The 17,642-nt window shown below is 32.1% G+C and overlaps 2 protein-coding genes and 1 pseudogene across 5 annotated transcripts in view; 1 reads left to right on the forward strand and 2 right to left on the reverse strand.

The window, feature by feature from the left end:
* Nucleotides 1–315: 315 nt before the first annotated feature.
* On the forward strand, nt 316–9,030 carry LOC117162857 (katanin p60 ATPase-containing subunit A-like 2). The gene is made up of 11 exons (XM_076627359.1): nt 316–325; nt 664–734; nt 1,151–1,348; nt 1,443–1,731; nt 1,908–2,076; nt 2,135–2,247; nt 2,461–2,660; nt 2,811–7,508; nt 7,924–8,035; nt 8,200–8,435; nt 8,700–9,030. Exons 3-8 carry the CDS (start codon nt 1,266–1,268, stop codon nt 3,169–3,171), a joined length of 1,215 nt encoding a protein of 404 aa, XP_076483474.1. The 5' UTR covers nt 316–325; nt 664–734; nt 1,151–1,265; the 3' UTR covers nt 3,172–7,508; nt 7,924–8,035; nt 8,200–8,435; nt 8,700–9,030.
* Nucleotides 4,449–9,885, reverse strand: LOC117165369 (survival motor neuron protein-like; annotated as a pseudogene). Its single transcript, XR_013061518.1, has 7 exons — nt 9,812–9,885; nt 7,569–7,649; nt 5,821–6,003; nt 5,581–5,695; nt 4,884–5,181; nt 4,692–4,762; nt 4,449–4,623 (listed from the first exon to the last, which is right to left on the reverse strand). The product of XR_013061518.1 is annotated as a survival motor neuron protein-like (transcript).
* A 2,131-nt stretch (nt 9,886–12,016) lies between these two features.
* Nucleotides 12,017–17,642, reverse strand: part of LOC117162852 (uncharacterized) — a 49,384-nt gene continuing 43,758 nt past the window's right edge. The window contains exons 2-4 of one of the 3 annotated variants that reach the window (XM_076627361.1): nt 14,370–14,455; nt 13,391–13,515; nt 12,017–12,327 (exon numbers count right to left, since the gene is read on the reverse strand). In XM_076627361.1, the coding sequence (XP_076483476.1) occupies nt 12,151–12,327; nt 13,391–13,515; nt 14,370–14,455 (388 nt within the window). In that variant the 3' untranslated portion in view covers nt 12,017–12,150. Of the gene's footprint in view, nt 12,328–13,390; nt 13,516–13,866; nt 14,456–14,892; nt 16,290–16,426; nt 16,616–17,642 lie in introns of those variants that run through there. The other 2 variants (XR_013061520.1, XR_013061519.1) reach the window with 2 other exon arrangements.

Below are 17,642 nucleotides of genomic sequence, written 5' to 3' on the forward strand. Positions count from 1 at the left end.
TGCCTGATTAAACAAGGACAGGAAGTATCTATACATGGTGTTCTCTTTCTATTTCCATGTTGCATCCATCTTACTATACAGTACACACACTCAGCTATTCTATCATTATATTTGTGCGTTGCTTATGTGTGAACCAAACATTTCCATGGCAACAAATCGTTTGTCTCTTGTTTGATGCTCGGTTTTCAACGGAGTTGAAAGAATTTTTTAAGAGAAACGTAATGGACGGGTTGTTTTTAAAGTAATAAACGGAAATTCTCGTATCCATTGAGAAACGATAGGCGATTTGAAAGTGTCACTATGAACGGTGATTTATCGATGCAAGGTAGTATGAATAAGATATTTTATAATCTGCGAAAAAAGGTAAGGAATATTCTAGATTTTAGATTTTAGATTTTAGAATTTCCACGTCACAGACGAGTGTGTTTTGTTATTTGATTTGTAATATTGCTGCAGTTCTCTTAATAGCTGTTCGTTTCATGCGATACTCGCACATAGTATCTATGACTTTTGCTTCTAACAATTTTTATAATTAGGCTGTATCAAATATTTTTAACGTTCGTGTTTCATGAAAAATCATGTGTAACTCGTTGAATTCGCAAATGTAACAAAAAATTACATGAAAAAACTTATATTATTGTAATGAAAAAATAATTATATTAGGAGGAGAGTCGTATTTCGGAACGTCATCGGAACATATTATACCTTGTATGTGATTATTTGGAACACAATGGGTGAGTATATTATAATTAAAATATATTCCTAGTTCCAATTCTCTTGAATAGTGTCAGTGACCAATCGAAATAGAAATCAGTGGACATCGTGGAAAGAGAAGGCGAAACCAAATTTGAAAATTCGACATCGGTAATTCAGTAGTTAAGAATAACTCAATCGATAATGTAGATTAACTAGTTATAAACAAATATATGAAATATAAATTCAAATTATTCTTATCCATCTAAAAATTGGAAATTAAAGAGCAGAAGACAAGAAATTATCTTCGAGGATTTATATAGTAAATACATTCTTTTGCCTGTCTTACCTAGAGATAAAACAGTTGTTTGATGGTTATCTTATAGTGTTCAGTCATTGCGAAAAATATTTTTAATCAGTTAAAAACTATAATTAATTAAAAACTACATTTCTTTAGGTATATAGACATTAGCGATGTATTATTCCGGGAAGCTCGTCTATCTCCCGAACATCGGGTCTGCGACAACATCGATTTGGAAATTATCGTTGCAGAGTATGAAAATTATTACAAGATGAAATTTCAAAAATATCCCATATTGTGTAAGAAAATAACTGGAAGGGAAATGACGAGGGAAGTGACAAATGCAAGCAAAACGTAAGAATTTAAATTATTTAACGATATTAAACGGTATTCAACGTATCGTATTCAACATATCGTATTCAACGTATCGTATTACAATATGATCCAGTGTTTGTAGAAGTATTGAGACAAAAGCCAAATCTGTTAGTAAAGAAGCGAGAAGTGAGCCTGTGAAAGAGACGAATCTACAGCAGAAGATAACTGATGACAATACGAATCATATTAATCTCGCAATGACAGTGACGTCACTATTCCCCAATGAGAGTGATGGACGTTCATCAGAAGAGCTATTTAACGTCCCAATGGAACAATCCATGCAATCGAAGATATTGAAATGCATTGAAAAGCTTTATTCAGATAATCCGGAATTACGAAAGATTGCTGAGGACATCTCATGCGTAAGTTATTTTCGATTAATATACGTATCGTAAAGCTTTTAAACGATAAAATTCCCGTCGATAAACCGTCCAACGTATATCGACGATGACGTGATTTCAGTAACGCTTCAAATATCAAATTACGTAACGTTTACTTAATATAGAGAAGACGCCATTTTATCTTTGTATCGTCACAGGAGATCATAGTAAACAAATTAAATGTACATTGGGATGACGTTATAGGCCTAGAAGAATGTAAAACCGCTGTTAAGGAGGCCATTGTGTATCCCCTTGAGTATCCTATCTTTTTTGATGGCCCGTTTTCCCCCTGGAAAGGTATTTTGCTGTACGGCCCACCTGGTACAGGTAAGATACTCGCATTCTTTTCATTTCTGTACGTGTTTACAAGAAATATACAAAACAGGGAAAACGATGTTAGCGAAGGCAGTCGCGACAGAATGCCATTGCACCTTTTTTAACATAACTGCCAGCTCATTGGTCAGCAAATGGAGAGGCGATTCCGAGAAGTATATACGTGTAAGTTGCTTTGTCTATGTAAGTTTCTTTGTTCCTTTGTCTATGAAGGAGAGATTCTAGGTATAAAAAGATTTGATTTTATTTTTCGTCATTTATATATAAATAGAATAGTTGTTTGGAAAACGAAATGATATCATATTCGTGATGAGGCAATGAATTTAAGGAATTTCGAATATAATATTTAATGAATAATATATTTGTTAAACTGAACAGGTTTTATTTGAACTTGCCTATAGTCATTCGCCTACAATTATTTTTATCGACGAGATTGACTGGATCGCCACAAATAAAGGAGACTGTATATTGTCTGAACCTGCAAAGAGATTCAGATCAGAACTTCTTTCTAGATTGGATGGATTAGTGTCTAATGAGAATTCTAATGTAGTTCTTCTGGCTACAACTAATTCCCCTTGGTACGTATATCACGTTATTTCAATGTTTTCTAAGTTGAAAATATCGTAATATTTCTCCAAATTCCAAATATGTTATTGTGTTGTTTGAAGTATTCCTTCATTATTATTAGTATAATAGAACGATAATATTTATTGTAAATATGTTATTAGGGGCATTGATGCAGCTTTACTCAGGCGTCTCGAAAAGCAAATATACGTATCATTACCCAATGAAGTTGCTCGACTTGATATATTCAAATTATACCTTAGCAACCACTTATTAGAAAATACAGATATTGTAAACCACATAGTAAAATGTACTGAAAGATATTCTTGTGCAGATATAAAATTGCTTTGTAAGCAAGCGTGGCTACTAGAAATAAGCCCGATATGGAGGAGACTTGAAAAGAAAGAAACACCTGTTACCACTTTGAAATATGAATTAAAAAGTTATGAAATATTAGCAAAATTGTTAAAAAAGATGTCACCTACAGTTATGCAAATAGATAAATATGATACATGGAACAAATAAATACGCAATCGTAAGGACAGATATTGAAAAATATAAATAAATGGATTATCGTTCGAGAAATCATTCGCATGTGTGTGCATGTGTGTATGCGCGCATGTGTGTGCGCGCATGTGTGTCCGCGCATGTGTGTCATGTGTGTCATGTGTGTGCGTGTGTGTGCGCGCACGCGCTATAGTTTAAAATGTTCGGTTGTATTATATCCTTGTATTATATATGTCGGAGATGAAAGGAAAACCGGAGCCTTCCCTTTGCAATTTTGAGGAAGCCTTCTAATGCTTTAGCCTAGATTTTATCATAACTGTAATTAAGCAATTGTCATTTGTAATTGTTTGATATTTGTGAAAGCGAAAGTGGGTTCGAGGTGACAACTGGTCGCCGAACGTAGCCACGGTCACGGGATAAACGTTTTGCCTGACGAAGGTGTGGATCGGTTGTATTGTTCTCCCTAGAAATCACATAGAATTGTACTTTAGAGATGTCGATATAATGGGACACACGTTGTATTAGGAATCAATCTCCAGACAGAAACTGCCTAGTAACGGCGTTTGAATCTTTCTCGATGTTTCCAAAGAGTATACAACAAACTTTTGACAGAAATTGCCTAGCAACAACGATTGGAACCTTCTCGATGTTTCCAGCGAGCATATAACAAACAAATGCAGTCGTATAGCGAAAAAGATTTTCATCAGATATTCATTCGTGTGATCGCCTTGGAAAGTGATACATCGAGCAATTTACCGAGTGTCTCAGCAATTGTATTTTGTGTTTAAAATTATTCTACACATAGTAAAGAGTTATCCCGTTGACCGTGGATTCGTTTGAACCCCGGAACATTGTTAATAGCGTTAATTAAATTCATTATTCGTGAAACCTATCAATCGTTAATCTCATTATACGTTAAATTCATTATTCGTAAGACATATTATTCGTTCCTCTTATTGTTCGTTAAACTTATTAATCTTTAATCTAATTATTAGTTAAACTTATCGTTTGTTAATCTTATTATTTATTAAACTCATTATTTATAATATTTTGTAAAATCTTCTTTATTCGCGTTATATATTCTCTGTTTCGAAAAACAATGGCTAATTCAAAGAAAGGATCATTACGCGCCTTAAATCCTAATTATAACCCGACATATATATGTGAGTGTATTTTATCAAAAATATGTTTTTTAGTTTTTCTTATCTTAGTAATTATTTTTAAAAAAATAAAGTCTTATATGAAAATAAAGCTGTTCTTTATTTCAAATAATTGAAGTAAATAAATACAATGAGTTTTATATTTTATATTATCTTATATTAATATCTTATATTTATCTTATATCTTATTATAATATCTTATTTTAATATCTTATATTATCGTTATATTGTTATTGAAAAAATTGATATAATCAACAGTTCTTCCTGTTCTCTTGATTGTTTCTTGCTTGTTTCAAACCATGATAATAACCTACAAAAGAAATAACATAGTCCATTGAAAATTTAATATACAATAAAATACTTATGTGAAATAATTACCTGTGTGAAAACCACTAATATACCATGACATCAACATACTTGAAAGTGCGTCTGTATCATTATCTGGTAATCTAGTACATTTTATTAAAATTTCGTATTTTTTTTTCCAAATAAAATGTTAAACTTATTCCAAATTACTTATTAATATTAGAAGTATTCAGCATTCCATTAGAATTTTTAAATTGTACTTACTTGGCCATTAATTGTGGTGGTAAAGGAGGTGCAGGTGGCATTATATCAGTCATCGAATTGAAAGATGGTCCCGGTATGAAGCGATGTTTATACGCATTTGCTTCTTCAGAGTCACAATCCATTTTTTCTACATTATATTTTTTCGAATTTACATTTGTAGAAAAATTAGTCTCACAAGTCTCGTCGTTCTCTTCATTGAATTTCTCTTCCAAAGCTTTCTTTTGTTGTGCTATTTGACTTTGCAAACCTTCTGATTCTAAAAGAGAACTCAACTCGACTTTCTCTGTATTACCATAGCCTAAACACAGAGTAAAAGAAATTTTTGTCATTTAATAGAATGACTGAGTGCCATTCAGTTACTGTCCTTACAGGCAATGTATTAGAATTTCCCGTGCATAAATGTATATGTATAAATGTTTGCCTTGATATATGTAGTAATAATCACTCGTCTAATGAGGAGAATTATATTCCAAGCAGCTAATAATGAACAATAAGTAACATGCATGTTTATGGTTCATGACCCTATATCCCACTATATCATCTATGGGTCTCCCCATAGACATTGACAGGTACTCCTGCCCAGTTAAGGACCTGCTGAATGACACTGTGATAGACTATGCGAAAGCCTTTACTTCATATATATATGTATTTTTAGTACATTTCTTAATTGACATAACCATCATGCTAAAGGTATTACCTACAAATTTTACAACACACGTGCCATTGTTTTCGTAAATTTTTTATATTATAGCTTCATAAATTTCTCCATCCTCTGAGTATATTGCACGACAAGGTGCTCCTATGATCCATTTCTATAGAGAAAAGATGTGTATACAAATAAATATAAGTAAATAGCAAAATAAAATGATTTGCTTCTTAATCAATATATTTAATAATATTCTGTATCAAATTTGTAATATTCTATCAAAATCACAACCTTGTGTAATTTACTTGCGTGTTTAGGCTGCTTAAGATTTTGTAGGTTTTCTTTCGGTTGAGAATTTCCAACATCCATTCCCATTCGCTTGATAACTTCTTCTTTTGCTAAATTTATTGCTTTATCATATGCTTCTATTAATGCACTATCATCCCAAACATTATCATTGGCTGTGTCTGTATCCTTTTGAGATAGCAAATTATACGTTATTAATATTGATACAAGTATTTTATTATCAAACTATTGCAAATTATCATATATGTCATTTTTCAAAAATTGACTAAAAGGTAATGGATACTGTTAATTACTATTATGCTAAGATCTTGTACTAAAATAATGTTAAAACCATTACGTTTCCATTACCATACATACGTTTCCATTTCCTCGTATAAAAAGAACATTCATATCATCTGCCATTTTAAAATAACATCATTTAAATATTGAATTTGCTTCTGAAATATTAATTTGTCTCATTTCTTTAACTCTAACACATTCTAAACAATGATGACATTATACCAACTATAATACTAAAAATCTATTCCCCATTCATTCGAAAGATTATTTTTTGAAGCAAGATTAACATTGAATGTTCCCAGACTTCAATAACTGTATTTTACTTTCTTTACAATATCTAACAATATATTAGAATACTATAAAAAAATATTGTATGCACAAAAAACTGTTTATAGCGAAATAGCAAAAGAATTAATCACATATTATAACTAAAACGGGATTGTTAAGTAAATTATATTATACTGCATATGCGTTAGTGTTTCAGCTGGTAAATATAGTTTTTATATCTGAAGATAAATAAGATTTAATTCTATAAAATTGCATAATGAATTATACATCTATCTATTACTATTCGTATTTCCCCTTAGTTGTATGTTGTCAATAGCATCAATCACGAACATATAAATAAATATAGAAGAAACCGTTCGGAAATGGAAAGGGAAAAATGAACATGGAAGACAAGAAAGTTTTCTTCAGGTTTAGCGTATGCGTGATACGCTTTGAATGTCTCAGATAAAGATAAAGATACTCTGCTCATTTCTATTTGTTCCGCAGAACGAGAAATTTGTTGTCTTTCATATTGGTTTTTACGATTCAATTTTTGGGCAGTTTTCCCTAGCGAGTGTCGGTCCCTGTTTGATATAACCAGACCGTAATTTATACAGATATGTATTATAGATATATATTTGTAAAACTGAAATCAGATGAAATAAATGTTGTCTGAGGTTTTAAACGTTTAATAAAAACAATATTTCATTTGGAAAAAATGTAAGATATGTAAAATTACACATTGATCATTTTGCTGGTCTTGTATCATAAAACGTGTGGCCCGAAGAGCACGTGTCCGGTAGAGATACGTCACTTGTGTTAGGAATCGTTTTATAACCTATCACAGTAAAGGAACGTCCCAGTATAGCAGCCGAAGAATGCCGTGAAAGTTTCTGTACAAAGTACAATTGATCTACAATTGATATTTTCCGCAATATCTGGTGTTCGGTCAGGGTGTCCCATACTCATGACAGTGGAATGGCGTTAGTAAATCAATTACAAAAATTTTCGAGATCAATTCTCGGTATTGCATCAAATTATTCAAAATATACAAGCAACACAACGTTGCCCTTTTTGCAGGCAACAAGAGGAATATCGACCACGCAACCACTTTCAGAAAAACAAGAGTAAGTGATACAAATTTTCTTGTGCTTTCCTTCTTTTTTTAATAGAATTTCAGTACTTACCTTCCAATATAAAATTGGTGTCAAAATAATAATGCTAATAATAATGTCTAAGAAATTTTTCTCTTTGTAGGAGTACAACATCTAGAAAAATAACATAGTATTAATAGAATAGTATTAATAAGAACAACATTGACAGTGAACAACTAAAAATATAACACTGTTATAAATATATGATATACGAATTTTATTTATGTATTATTAAGACAAGTATATCTTATTTTTAAATTATTTCTATTATCATAAGTGAGACATATAATTAAGGTATAATTAAGAGAAGATTAATTGAAGAAACACAAAAAATAAAGAAAATAATTATATTGAGATAATTTTTATCTTTCATAAATATTATTTTCAGAGTAAATATAACGTTTGTTAAAGCAAGTGGAGAGAGAATCAAAGCAAAGGGAAAGTTGGAGATACTATATTAGGCATAGTAGTAAATAATGAAATTGATTTAGATGGATATGGTATGTTTTAAAGAAGCATAATTTACTTAATTTAAAATAAATAATTTTGAGGTAGAAAATATTTGAAAATTTTCATTTTTATCAAGTTTAATATTCTTATTATTTTTAACTTTTGATACTTTATTATATAAGTATGTTGTAATATTAAAATATAATTGATATAGGTGCTTGTGAAGGAACATTAACTTGTAGTACGTGCCATTTAATATTTTCGAAAGAAGTTTATGATGCACTTCCTGACAAACCAACAGATGAAGAATTAGACATGTTGTATTGAGCATATGAATTAACAGATACGTTAGTTCATAATAATCAGTATCAAATCATTCACATTATTAATTCTATTACCTTTTAATATTTTATAAAGTGAATTTTTCTATTTAAATTTATGTAAAAACAGGTTAGTATTGGGTATTTCGAAATCTGCATCTCAATGTAGAATTTCAAATCGCTATCTCTGAATACTACGAAACTGAAATTATAATAAATTTTCATAGTTTTTTATTTATGACCCTATAATCATTACAAATCTATGTTGGAATTAGCATATTTACAATGTTGATTTTCAAATGGATAAATAGAAATCTTATTGTGTATTAATATTAATTTGTATAGCAATAAATATATTTATTGACATATTCAGTTATATAATATTTAATTTCAGGTCACGGCTAGGCTGTCAAATAGTAATGTCTAAGGAACTAGATGGAATTGAGGTAAGAGTTACATCAACAATTAATGATGCAAGAGCATAACTGAAATTATCTATAGGTTTTTGAAAATTTGTATACAATGTTATACATCTCTTGTTAAAAAACCCTTGTTATAATTATTAAAATATTGGTATTAAAAAAATATAATAAAGAATCTTGTGTTTAAATGTGAAGCTTATATATATACATATGTTACAGTATAATTGCAATTTTGATATTTGTACATTGCCATTGTAAAAAGCCTATCCAATTATGAAGAAAATATATCTTTTATTTTTAATATACAGGGTGTCAATTTTAAAACGTTCATCTAAATTATTTTCGTTACTATTAAAGATAAGAAGAAATGTGTACTTGGTTATGATAAAAAAGACTCTTGTGGAATAAATTTTGCAACTTCTGAAAGATTAGATAAAAGCTTAGAACCTAAAAAATAATTTGAAATTAATTTCGTTTAGATATACTGTTTGATTTCTTAGCTGTGGGCAAGTTTAAAAGATCATCAAACTCATGGTCAACAAAACAACAGAAATGTACATGTAATGCTTTTTCGTTTCACAACAAGTTATCTGACACTATCATCATTTTCGTGGCACATGCAACATTATCGATTCAGTATAGTAATGTTTTGGATTAAAACAAATGTCTCGACATTGGGGCAAAATATTTCAACCTTTAAGGACTAAAATTAAAACTTATGAGTTTGTTTATAATTTTAATAGATTTTATTAATATTGTGTTTACTGGTTTATTAATTACAAGAAAGTTTGTAAAAGACTGAAGTTTTACGTAAAAAGTACAAATATTCTTTCAACAAAATTAGTCAAATCACATCATTATTTATACATATTGTATATAAATAAAATATGCGGATATATTACTTTACCCTAGAATTAAAATTCAATAATATTGAGGAATCTTATTTATTCAGATTTTGTACATTATCGCTTCTAACCTCGGATAATAGAACAACAAATTAAATATTTTTAAACAAAAAAACTTTGTTCCTTTGTTTGATTTCCCTTGCTCGCGTTTCTTAACTACTTAGATATAAAATACTTACGTTTTCGAAAATTCATACTTCACAAGCTACTAAACGCTTTATCTGTTCAGAATAATTTATTGTTTTCTTAACTAGGTACATAGCAAATACATCTATTAAGTTGGTATTTCTCATAATTACCAGTACATAAAGCTAAAACACTTTTGTACTATGCTTGTTATACACGGATCTAACAAATAATTTAACTTGTGTATTGTCGTTTGTATATTTTGTTACGTGTAAAATATTCTATTTCTACACTACTTACAAGTTCGATAAAGTGTACATTACACATCGTGAAATTTACATATTTTCACTTGGTTACCCTGCCCAATTCGAATATAATTCAGAACGTATGTGCTATATTTATATATTCTGCATTTGTTTTGTATATTATGTACACTGATCTGATCTTTGTAAACGCGAGTTTTACGATATTAATGAGAAATTTGCCAATTTAATGGAAGTTGTTAATTTTTTCTGGCACGTTTCACGTTAGCAGACATTTTTCTTAAGTTACAGTCGAAAAGTGTTTTTATGTAAAAGAATAGGAATGATCAAGCTATTTTAAGATGACAAGATATTTCACGTTTTCTATTTAAATATAGCGTTAAATTTTAATTCCGTCAATTCGTATATACTCATACATCGAATTTCCTTTTCTCATGTCATTTCTTTTCTTTCATTTCACATTTAATTACAAAGATAAAGTGTAAGTACGTTCCTCATAAAATTAATATCAAATGTCGCAAAATATACAAAAGTAAACTAAGAAGAGGGGTACATATTATTACACAAACTGTCGTTCATATTGCATATGTACATATGCAGTATAAAAACAATACTTTTTAGTTTTTAATCTCTTGTTTAAATAATCCTAATATCTAAATTTGTATCGGTCATTGATTCGATATAACTGCGTTTATTGGAAGTAATTAAGCTATAGCCTGCGCACAAGAGAAGAAGGAACAAACACGTATAGTATACACGCTTAAATAACAAAATTAAGTCAGTTTACGTTCAATGTGAACTTGATCAAAGTTCCAGTCTCGAATTATAGAGTTTCTTACTATCAGTTTACAAAATTCGATATTACGATTATGTACCGTATTTGAAAAACATAAAATGCTTTGTTCAATTTTAAATAAAACTAATATTTACCAAAGCGAATACGAAAAAAATGTTATCATCAAACTCAATTTTCAATTATCAAACTTAATCCAGCACAAATACAAATGTTATTCGTGCTTTTTTACTTTTACTACTTTTCAACTCTCTATAGTTCGAGATTTGAGTTCCGCTAACTTTCTTTCTACTGCGCATGCGCAACAGGAAAACTTGAATTACACGTAATAGTCAAAAATTCGAAAATCTTATCCTTTCGTGGCAGCGAAAGTAACCTAGGACTAGAGGTTCCATAACATTAATAATAATAAGGCAATAATATTAATATTAATAATAATGTAACCGAGTACTACTAACAATATTAATAATAATAATAATAGTATGGTAATGGCAAGATACACGCGGGTATAAATTAATCATTCCTTTCGTAATATCTACGACGTCTTCGGGATATTCTTTAGAAATTACTTTATTTCTGGTGAATATTCATTAACGAGCAACTTTTCTCTCTGTTTCTTATCACGATTTTTTTCACTTCATCACAATTGTACCGTTAGAAATTATTCAAAACATTGTTAAAATGTCCATGAAATATATGCAATTGCCGTATTGAATAAGTGAGTAATGAAGTTGCTGTTTCACTGAATAAAAGTGAAATCTCCAATGAGTGTGCTCAAGTATATAAGTTAAAAAAAGATTGGTACATCAATGCCTATTATTCTTAATCAATATTCATCATTTAACAATTAGGACCGAATTTTTACAAACCAACTCTAAACCACGACCCAATTTACAAATAAAAAGATCGATGTGTAAATTAACTATCAACTATTAATCTCCAATCCTATGTGAAGATATAATGTTCGGACCAAATTTCTAAACTAACGTGGACAATTCATGCGGACTATTGGTGGTTGCTGCGCTACTTAGATCCAATGTGGCAGCCGGAAGACCAGGACTGACGCTGCCGGTTGCTTCCCGTGGCAAATGCTGCGATCTATTTAGCTTATTTCCAGGACTCGGTGGCGATCTATCTGCTGGTGTATCCGGTGGCGTAACCACGTTTCTGTGTCCGCTCACGTTCAGATGATTGTGCGTCGCCGCGATCGGAGCTGGCGATGAGAGCAACAAGGGCGGTGGAGACATTGACACGTGTCGATGATGATGATGCTGATGATAGTGTTGGTACTGTGCAGCTCGGCCGTGCGTTGCGTGGCTGGTATTTAGTTGGTTCGTCACGGGCCCATTTTCGTTGGGCAGCCAGCATGGTGGATGGTTAACGGGCCACGTAGTTGTTGTTGCTGTTGTAGCTGGGGCTGGTTCTGGTGCTGTTGCAGCTGCTGCTGACGCTGCAGCTGTACCGCCGCTTCGCACTGTTCGCGCGCTAACGCCTTCACGGCATTCGTCTTCTCCTACGAAATAAGAATGATAGGTTAGGTTGTAGTCAGGGGCCATAACAAATTAAAAAAGTTATAATATAAGAATTTACATTTTAGTTGAAATGATTCTAGTTACGAATAAGTATTAAAGATGATTCAAATCTTTTTCGTTACCGATAACCATGGTGAAAACTCTTTTGGATTACTTTCAGCCATTGTCAATCTTATTGTCAATACTACATGCTTGAAGTAGAAGGAGGGGTACAGAGAAAAAGACTTTTTCTCAGCAAATATAATCGTTACTCAATTATTTTGTTCAACAGTTTTACAAATCTCCCAAAAATAAACGAGAATACGAAAATACACTGAATATCGTGTGTATGGTTATTTATAAAATCCCCTTGAAATAGTTGCGATCGCGGATCACATAAACAAACGAACCTGTCATTCTACAGAGTATCTTTTTCGGTGAAATTATGCAAACGTAAATGTAACTTCGGTAGAACTCCTCGAGAACTTGTAAGCTTATATCACTCTGACCCAACCAGTCCATTCTAAAGTGTATAATTTATAAGAGGGGATTATATTAATACGCGGAGGATGTGGTAGGTGGTAAGTTTTGCATATGAATGTTTGTTGATACAACGAATGGTTAAATAGAGGTTTTCATGAATGTGATAAGGACTAGATCGAATGTTTTAACACTTATAACTAGAATGCGTATTTTTATACAAGTTTGTAGTTTTACGAACACAATCAAAGAAATAAAATTTTAATAGAGATTTGTTTTCTTATATACGTATATTTTAGCGCATTTTATGCATTTTGCGCCATTTGCGTACTTTTCAATTTCGCACGAACGTATAAAGATCAGCAATATAATTATAACGCTTCTTAAAAATGTGAAAAATCCTGGTTTCCTAAAAGCTTGCAATTGATTTCAGAAAAATTTTTATGAACTCTACCAGATAAATTATGGTAACTCTGAAAAACAAAATTTCACGATAAAATGATTTCCGGGTAAAATACACATAAAAGATGATTTAGACGTGTTTGAACGTGTTCGTTTTCTTTTTTAATAGCGATATGTTCTTACCCTCTGCCACACGAAGACGTTATGGACCATTGCGCATCCACAAAACACGATGCCAAGGCCTATGAAAACCGACGTAACGATTGCCGGCGTCGAATGAAACTGGATGAATGTATACAATATCATACCTGAAAGCATTGTTAGAGGATCATTATAACACGTATGCCATAACAAGCGGGACAAAGAATCAGCGCAAATACATATTCTCAATACATATAATTCTCGAAGCGTAAACTATATACATATGCTTTTCATTGAAATTTTCAATACTAGTCGCAAATTATTTTTCAATTAATTTATTATTTAAATCTTTATATATCAATTCTCGACGAATAAATTACTTAAATTATAGAGAATCTATCTTCAGACAATAGAGAATTCAATATTTTTGGTCGTTAAGTAATTTACAAATTTCTAAAACGATTACGTTCGAAGTTTTGGACAGTATTTGAAGTTTCTAACATGACATTAGAAAAAAATAAATAAATTTTATGATATAATTAAAAAAACATTGTAGTCTATCATAATTTCTATTCCGTCAAATTTATTAAAACGCAGTTTTCTTCTGAACAGAGTCAAAATGTCCGTCTTGAATCGAGTTCAACAGCTTAACGATCGATCGAGCGAATGATAGCTGTGTAAACTAGCATGACACAACGTAAACTTTAGATTAGATCTCGATCCATCCACCAGCCGTATTCATGCATGACATGAATATTCTGTTTCAGCTCTTTATAAATTAATCTGTTAAAACTTCCCTAAAAGACGATCATTTTTTATTTTTCTAAGAAAAATAATGACTATTCGGCGTTAAAATTAACTTTATTTCCATTGGATTTCTAAACTGATTTCATACACTCAGAGATAGTTCACAGTATCTTTTAGATTCATGCCTGAATTCAAGAAAAATTAAACGTATAACTTATGTACTAGTATCTTTCAAAAGGTTAAAGTTGACAGAATTGAAGGAATTGGTTCTTACCAGTTAGAAAGACGGGAATGCTAATGAAAAACCCTCCGACAGCACATATCCGGCTGATGGATGATTTTTGCAGGTACTTGTTACTCCTGAAACAGACAAAATTTGAAGTGAAAGTCAGTTTCACGATTCTATGATAATTGAGCGAAATATAAAGGAACCAGTTTTTTGTTTAACAGCCAAGAATCTTTCAAAAATTCTACTGTAATTGACACTTCAAATATATTTAGTCAGACAAAGGATAATCATAATCGCAACGTTAATCTTAACTTTAATTCAAGGATCAAACAGTATCATTATACATATAAAAGTAAACATAAAGTCTATCCACATTATTGTTATTATTATTATTATTATTATTATTATATGTTATTCTATAATTGATTTTTATTTCTTTATTATCAATATTATTCTATTTTCTATAATGATTCAATTATAGATCTTATTTTTTGTCAATCATATTTCACTGAAAAGATCACTTTGAAAATAATCTAATAGTAAAAAATGAAAAATAATCTTTTTCTACCTTGTCTTCATTTTTTACAAACTCTGTCCACCGCCGTAAACCTATTAAATGCATGAAACGACAAAGCAAAGCTGCTTCACATAATTCCCCGCTCACGCAGTGTCAATCAGCTCACGACCGCAAACGATACTGCTAATTTCCAGCGACCACGAACGATTTCACCGTAATTGCCGGTGTGAAATTTACCAATACGTGCTCGAATTAGTCAATAATGAATAGAGCGCTCTTGCACACACTAATCTACCAACAAATAATATTGACTCAATTGAACAACAGCGCCTAGATTAACGGACAAACCGCATGTTCCAAACAGATTTACAATCACGGCAGAAAATACATGCCGTTATAGATGTTTCCTGGTCAAGACTAATTTCCACGCGTTAAGAACATTGTAACCGGAATCTAGGAAGAACTAGCACTTCCTGGAATAATACTATTGTGTCCTCGATGAATGTCTCTCCGCAATGCCCTCGAGTGAGTTGTTTTTGTCTTTGGTCGTACGACGTCCGGGATGAGAATTCGGGGAACGGTTTTGCGCTGCTTTAATACTCGCACAACCATCTATCCATGGGACTGCATCTTTTTAGGAGGACCAGTGATTAATCTTTTCCCACTCATTTTCATCTCTAATTTCTCATGAGGCTAAGATTCCTGCATCTTTTATCATAATAATTTATTAATACTATTAATAAATTGAGACAATTTTACACGTCGTATTTTGCGTTATAAGATGACTTGTAATTTGTAAAATTTACCTGTAAAATTCCTTTGTTTGTTTTACCGAAGCAATAGTTGGCATTTCTATACGACAATAAGAATTTGTTAATACTAATAATTTGTAAGGTTATCATGTTATCATTCTTCTAATGGATAGTATATTATTGAAACTTTTTTTAATATTGAAACGCGATATTTTTTTGGAAGTGCATAGTAGTAAAGAGTTGAATTCTACGGACGTAAAAAGTGGACATAACATTTTCTGTACATGGAGTCGCCTGGCCTAAACATTTTATGATTTCCGGGCAAAAAACAGACGAATTCAGCGCTGATTTTAAAGCAACTTCGTCCAAATAAGCCACAATAAGAAATTCCCACGAAACAGTTGCGTTCATCCCCTTTCGAGGTCGCCGACCTCTTTGAATGCGTTTCAAGTGCGTCGTACCAATGAAACTTCGAGTTCTAGATTAATTTCTCAGCCTTTTGCGTTAAATTTAACCTTCCGCGTTAGTGTATTTCGGACGAGCTCCTATTTTACACTTTCGTCGACTTCACCAACGTAACACACAGCATCCGCAAGTAAAACTGTCTCTTAAATTTGATGTGACACCAATACACGACGAGAAGAATCACAATGCCATTTTTATTCCACTTCGTTAATTTTTCGTCGTAAGGTTTAGCTGTAAATAGGATTAAAAAAATTTAGATTAACGAGGAATTTAAAATTGATCTGTTAAATCAACAATTTCCATTAGTTGTCAATAGATTTTATAAACCTCAGATTACTGAGAAATTATACACATTGCAAAATATTTACCATTGGTTACCCACGCTACACGTAAATTTGATCAATCTACCAATGCACTAACACTGCAATAAATTTCTATTGCAACATTCCACGCTCCTTTGCCGCACCTTAAACTCCTCGCTAGATTTATTCCACCTTAAAGTGTCACATAACTCCTACGACACCGATATCAAATCTTAAACTCTACCAAATTCCAGAGAAACTTGATTTCGTCGAAAGTAAGAGATTAAACTTAAAAAGCAATTTATTTCATCTTTAAACTATCCCAAACTTCTTAAATATAATTTATATATATATTTCGGAGATGAAAGAACACCGGAGCCTTTGGAATTTTGGATAATTCCGCAACATTGTAACCTAGAATCTACTATAGCTGTAATTGAACAATTGTAGTTATTCAACCCGATTGTAATTGTTCGAGAGTCGTGATAATGAGCTTGGGCTCGAGGCGACAGTCAGTTACCGAACGTAGCCGCGGTCACAGGATGAACGCTTTGTCTAACAAAGGTATGGAGTAATTTTATAGCTCTCCTTAAAAGAAATATTCGTGGCGACACGCGACAGTAAACATTCCAACGGTTTCTGTCCCGTGGCTCGCCACGCGCAGACCCTATTCTTCGACTAAGATGATTGCCAGATGTCGATGCGTCTCCGCAGTACATGTTCGGCTAGCCCGAGGGCCCGTTATAAATCTTAAGGTTTAGTTAACTAAAGTCCTTCAAACAGACAAACAGTCTCTGTCCCAACTACGGGAAGATAGGGGAGACATATTTTTCAACGAGCGGCGTCTCCCACTAGCAACTTTCCCTCGAGGGCGGCTAGCATCTTTTTCTAACCACCGATATGGAGATTGACCAATTAGCAGCAACGTCAATTTCCCTTACTTTCTGCACGAAGGCTTTTCTCGACGAATCCGATGATCTTGTATCCTTAGATACACCCCGTTATAGTTTTCCTCTGTGGCATCATCGGGACGGGAAAGGCATTCTCGCTCGCGATCTCATCGATTAAAGAGTAACGCCTTCGCGATCAGTGATTATTTTCAGACTTAGACTTTGTGAGTACGTTCTGTTGTCATCCCGTTGGCCGCGGATTCGTTATTGAGCCCGAGAGCATCGTCACTAGTGTCGCGAGTGCCGAACTGCCGTGATCAATTGTCAAGACTGTAATAATTCTATCATTGCAATAAACTACGCCTGTGTGTACCGTATGAATGGCTAATCCT

This window comes from Bombus vancouverensis, unplaced genomic scaffold (assembly GCF_051014615.1).
Source record: "Bombus vancouverensis nearcticus unplaced genomic scaffold, iyBomVanc1_principal scaffold0061, whole genome shotgun sequence".
In the NCBI taxonomy this organism is placed as follows: Eukaryota; Metazoa; Arthropoda; class Insecta; order Hymenoptera; family Apidae; genus Bombus; species Bombus vancouverensis.

What these genes read in the sequence shown, in the direction of transcription:
- LOC117162857 (XM_076627359.1), top strand. Translation starts at nt 1,266, where the DNA reads ATGAAATTTCAAAAATATCCCATATTGTGTAAGAAAATAACTGGAAGG. An exon ending in GTGACAAATGCAAGCAAAAC is followed by an intron (nt 1,349 to 1,442) that starts GTAAGAATTTAA and finishes AATATGATCCAG; the next exon opens with TGTTTGTAGAAGTATTGAGA. An exon ending in GCTACAACTAATTCCCCTTG is followed by an intron (nt 2,661 to 2,810) that starts GTACGTATATCA and finishes ATATGTTATTAG; the next exon opens with GGGCATTGATGCAGCTTTAC.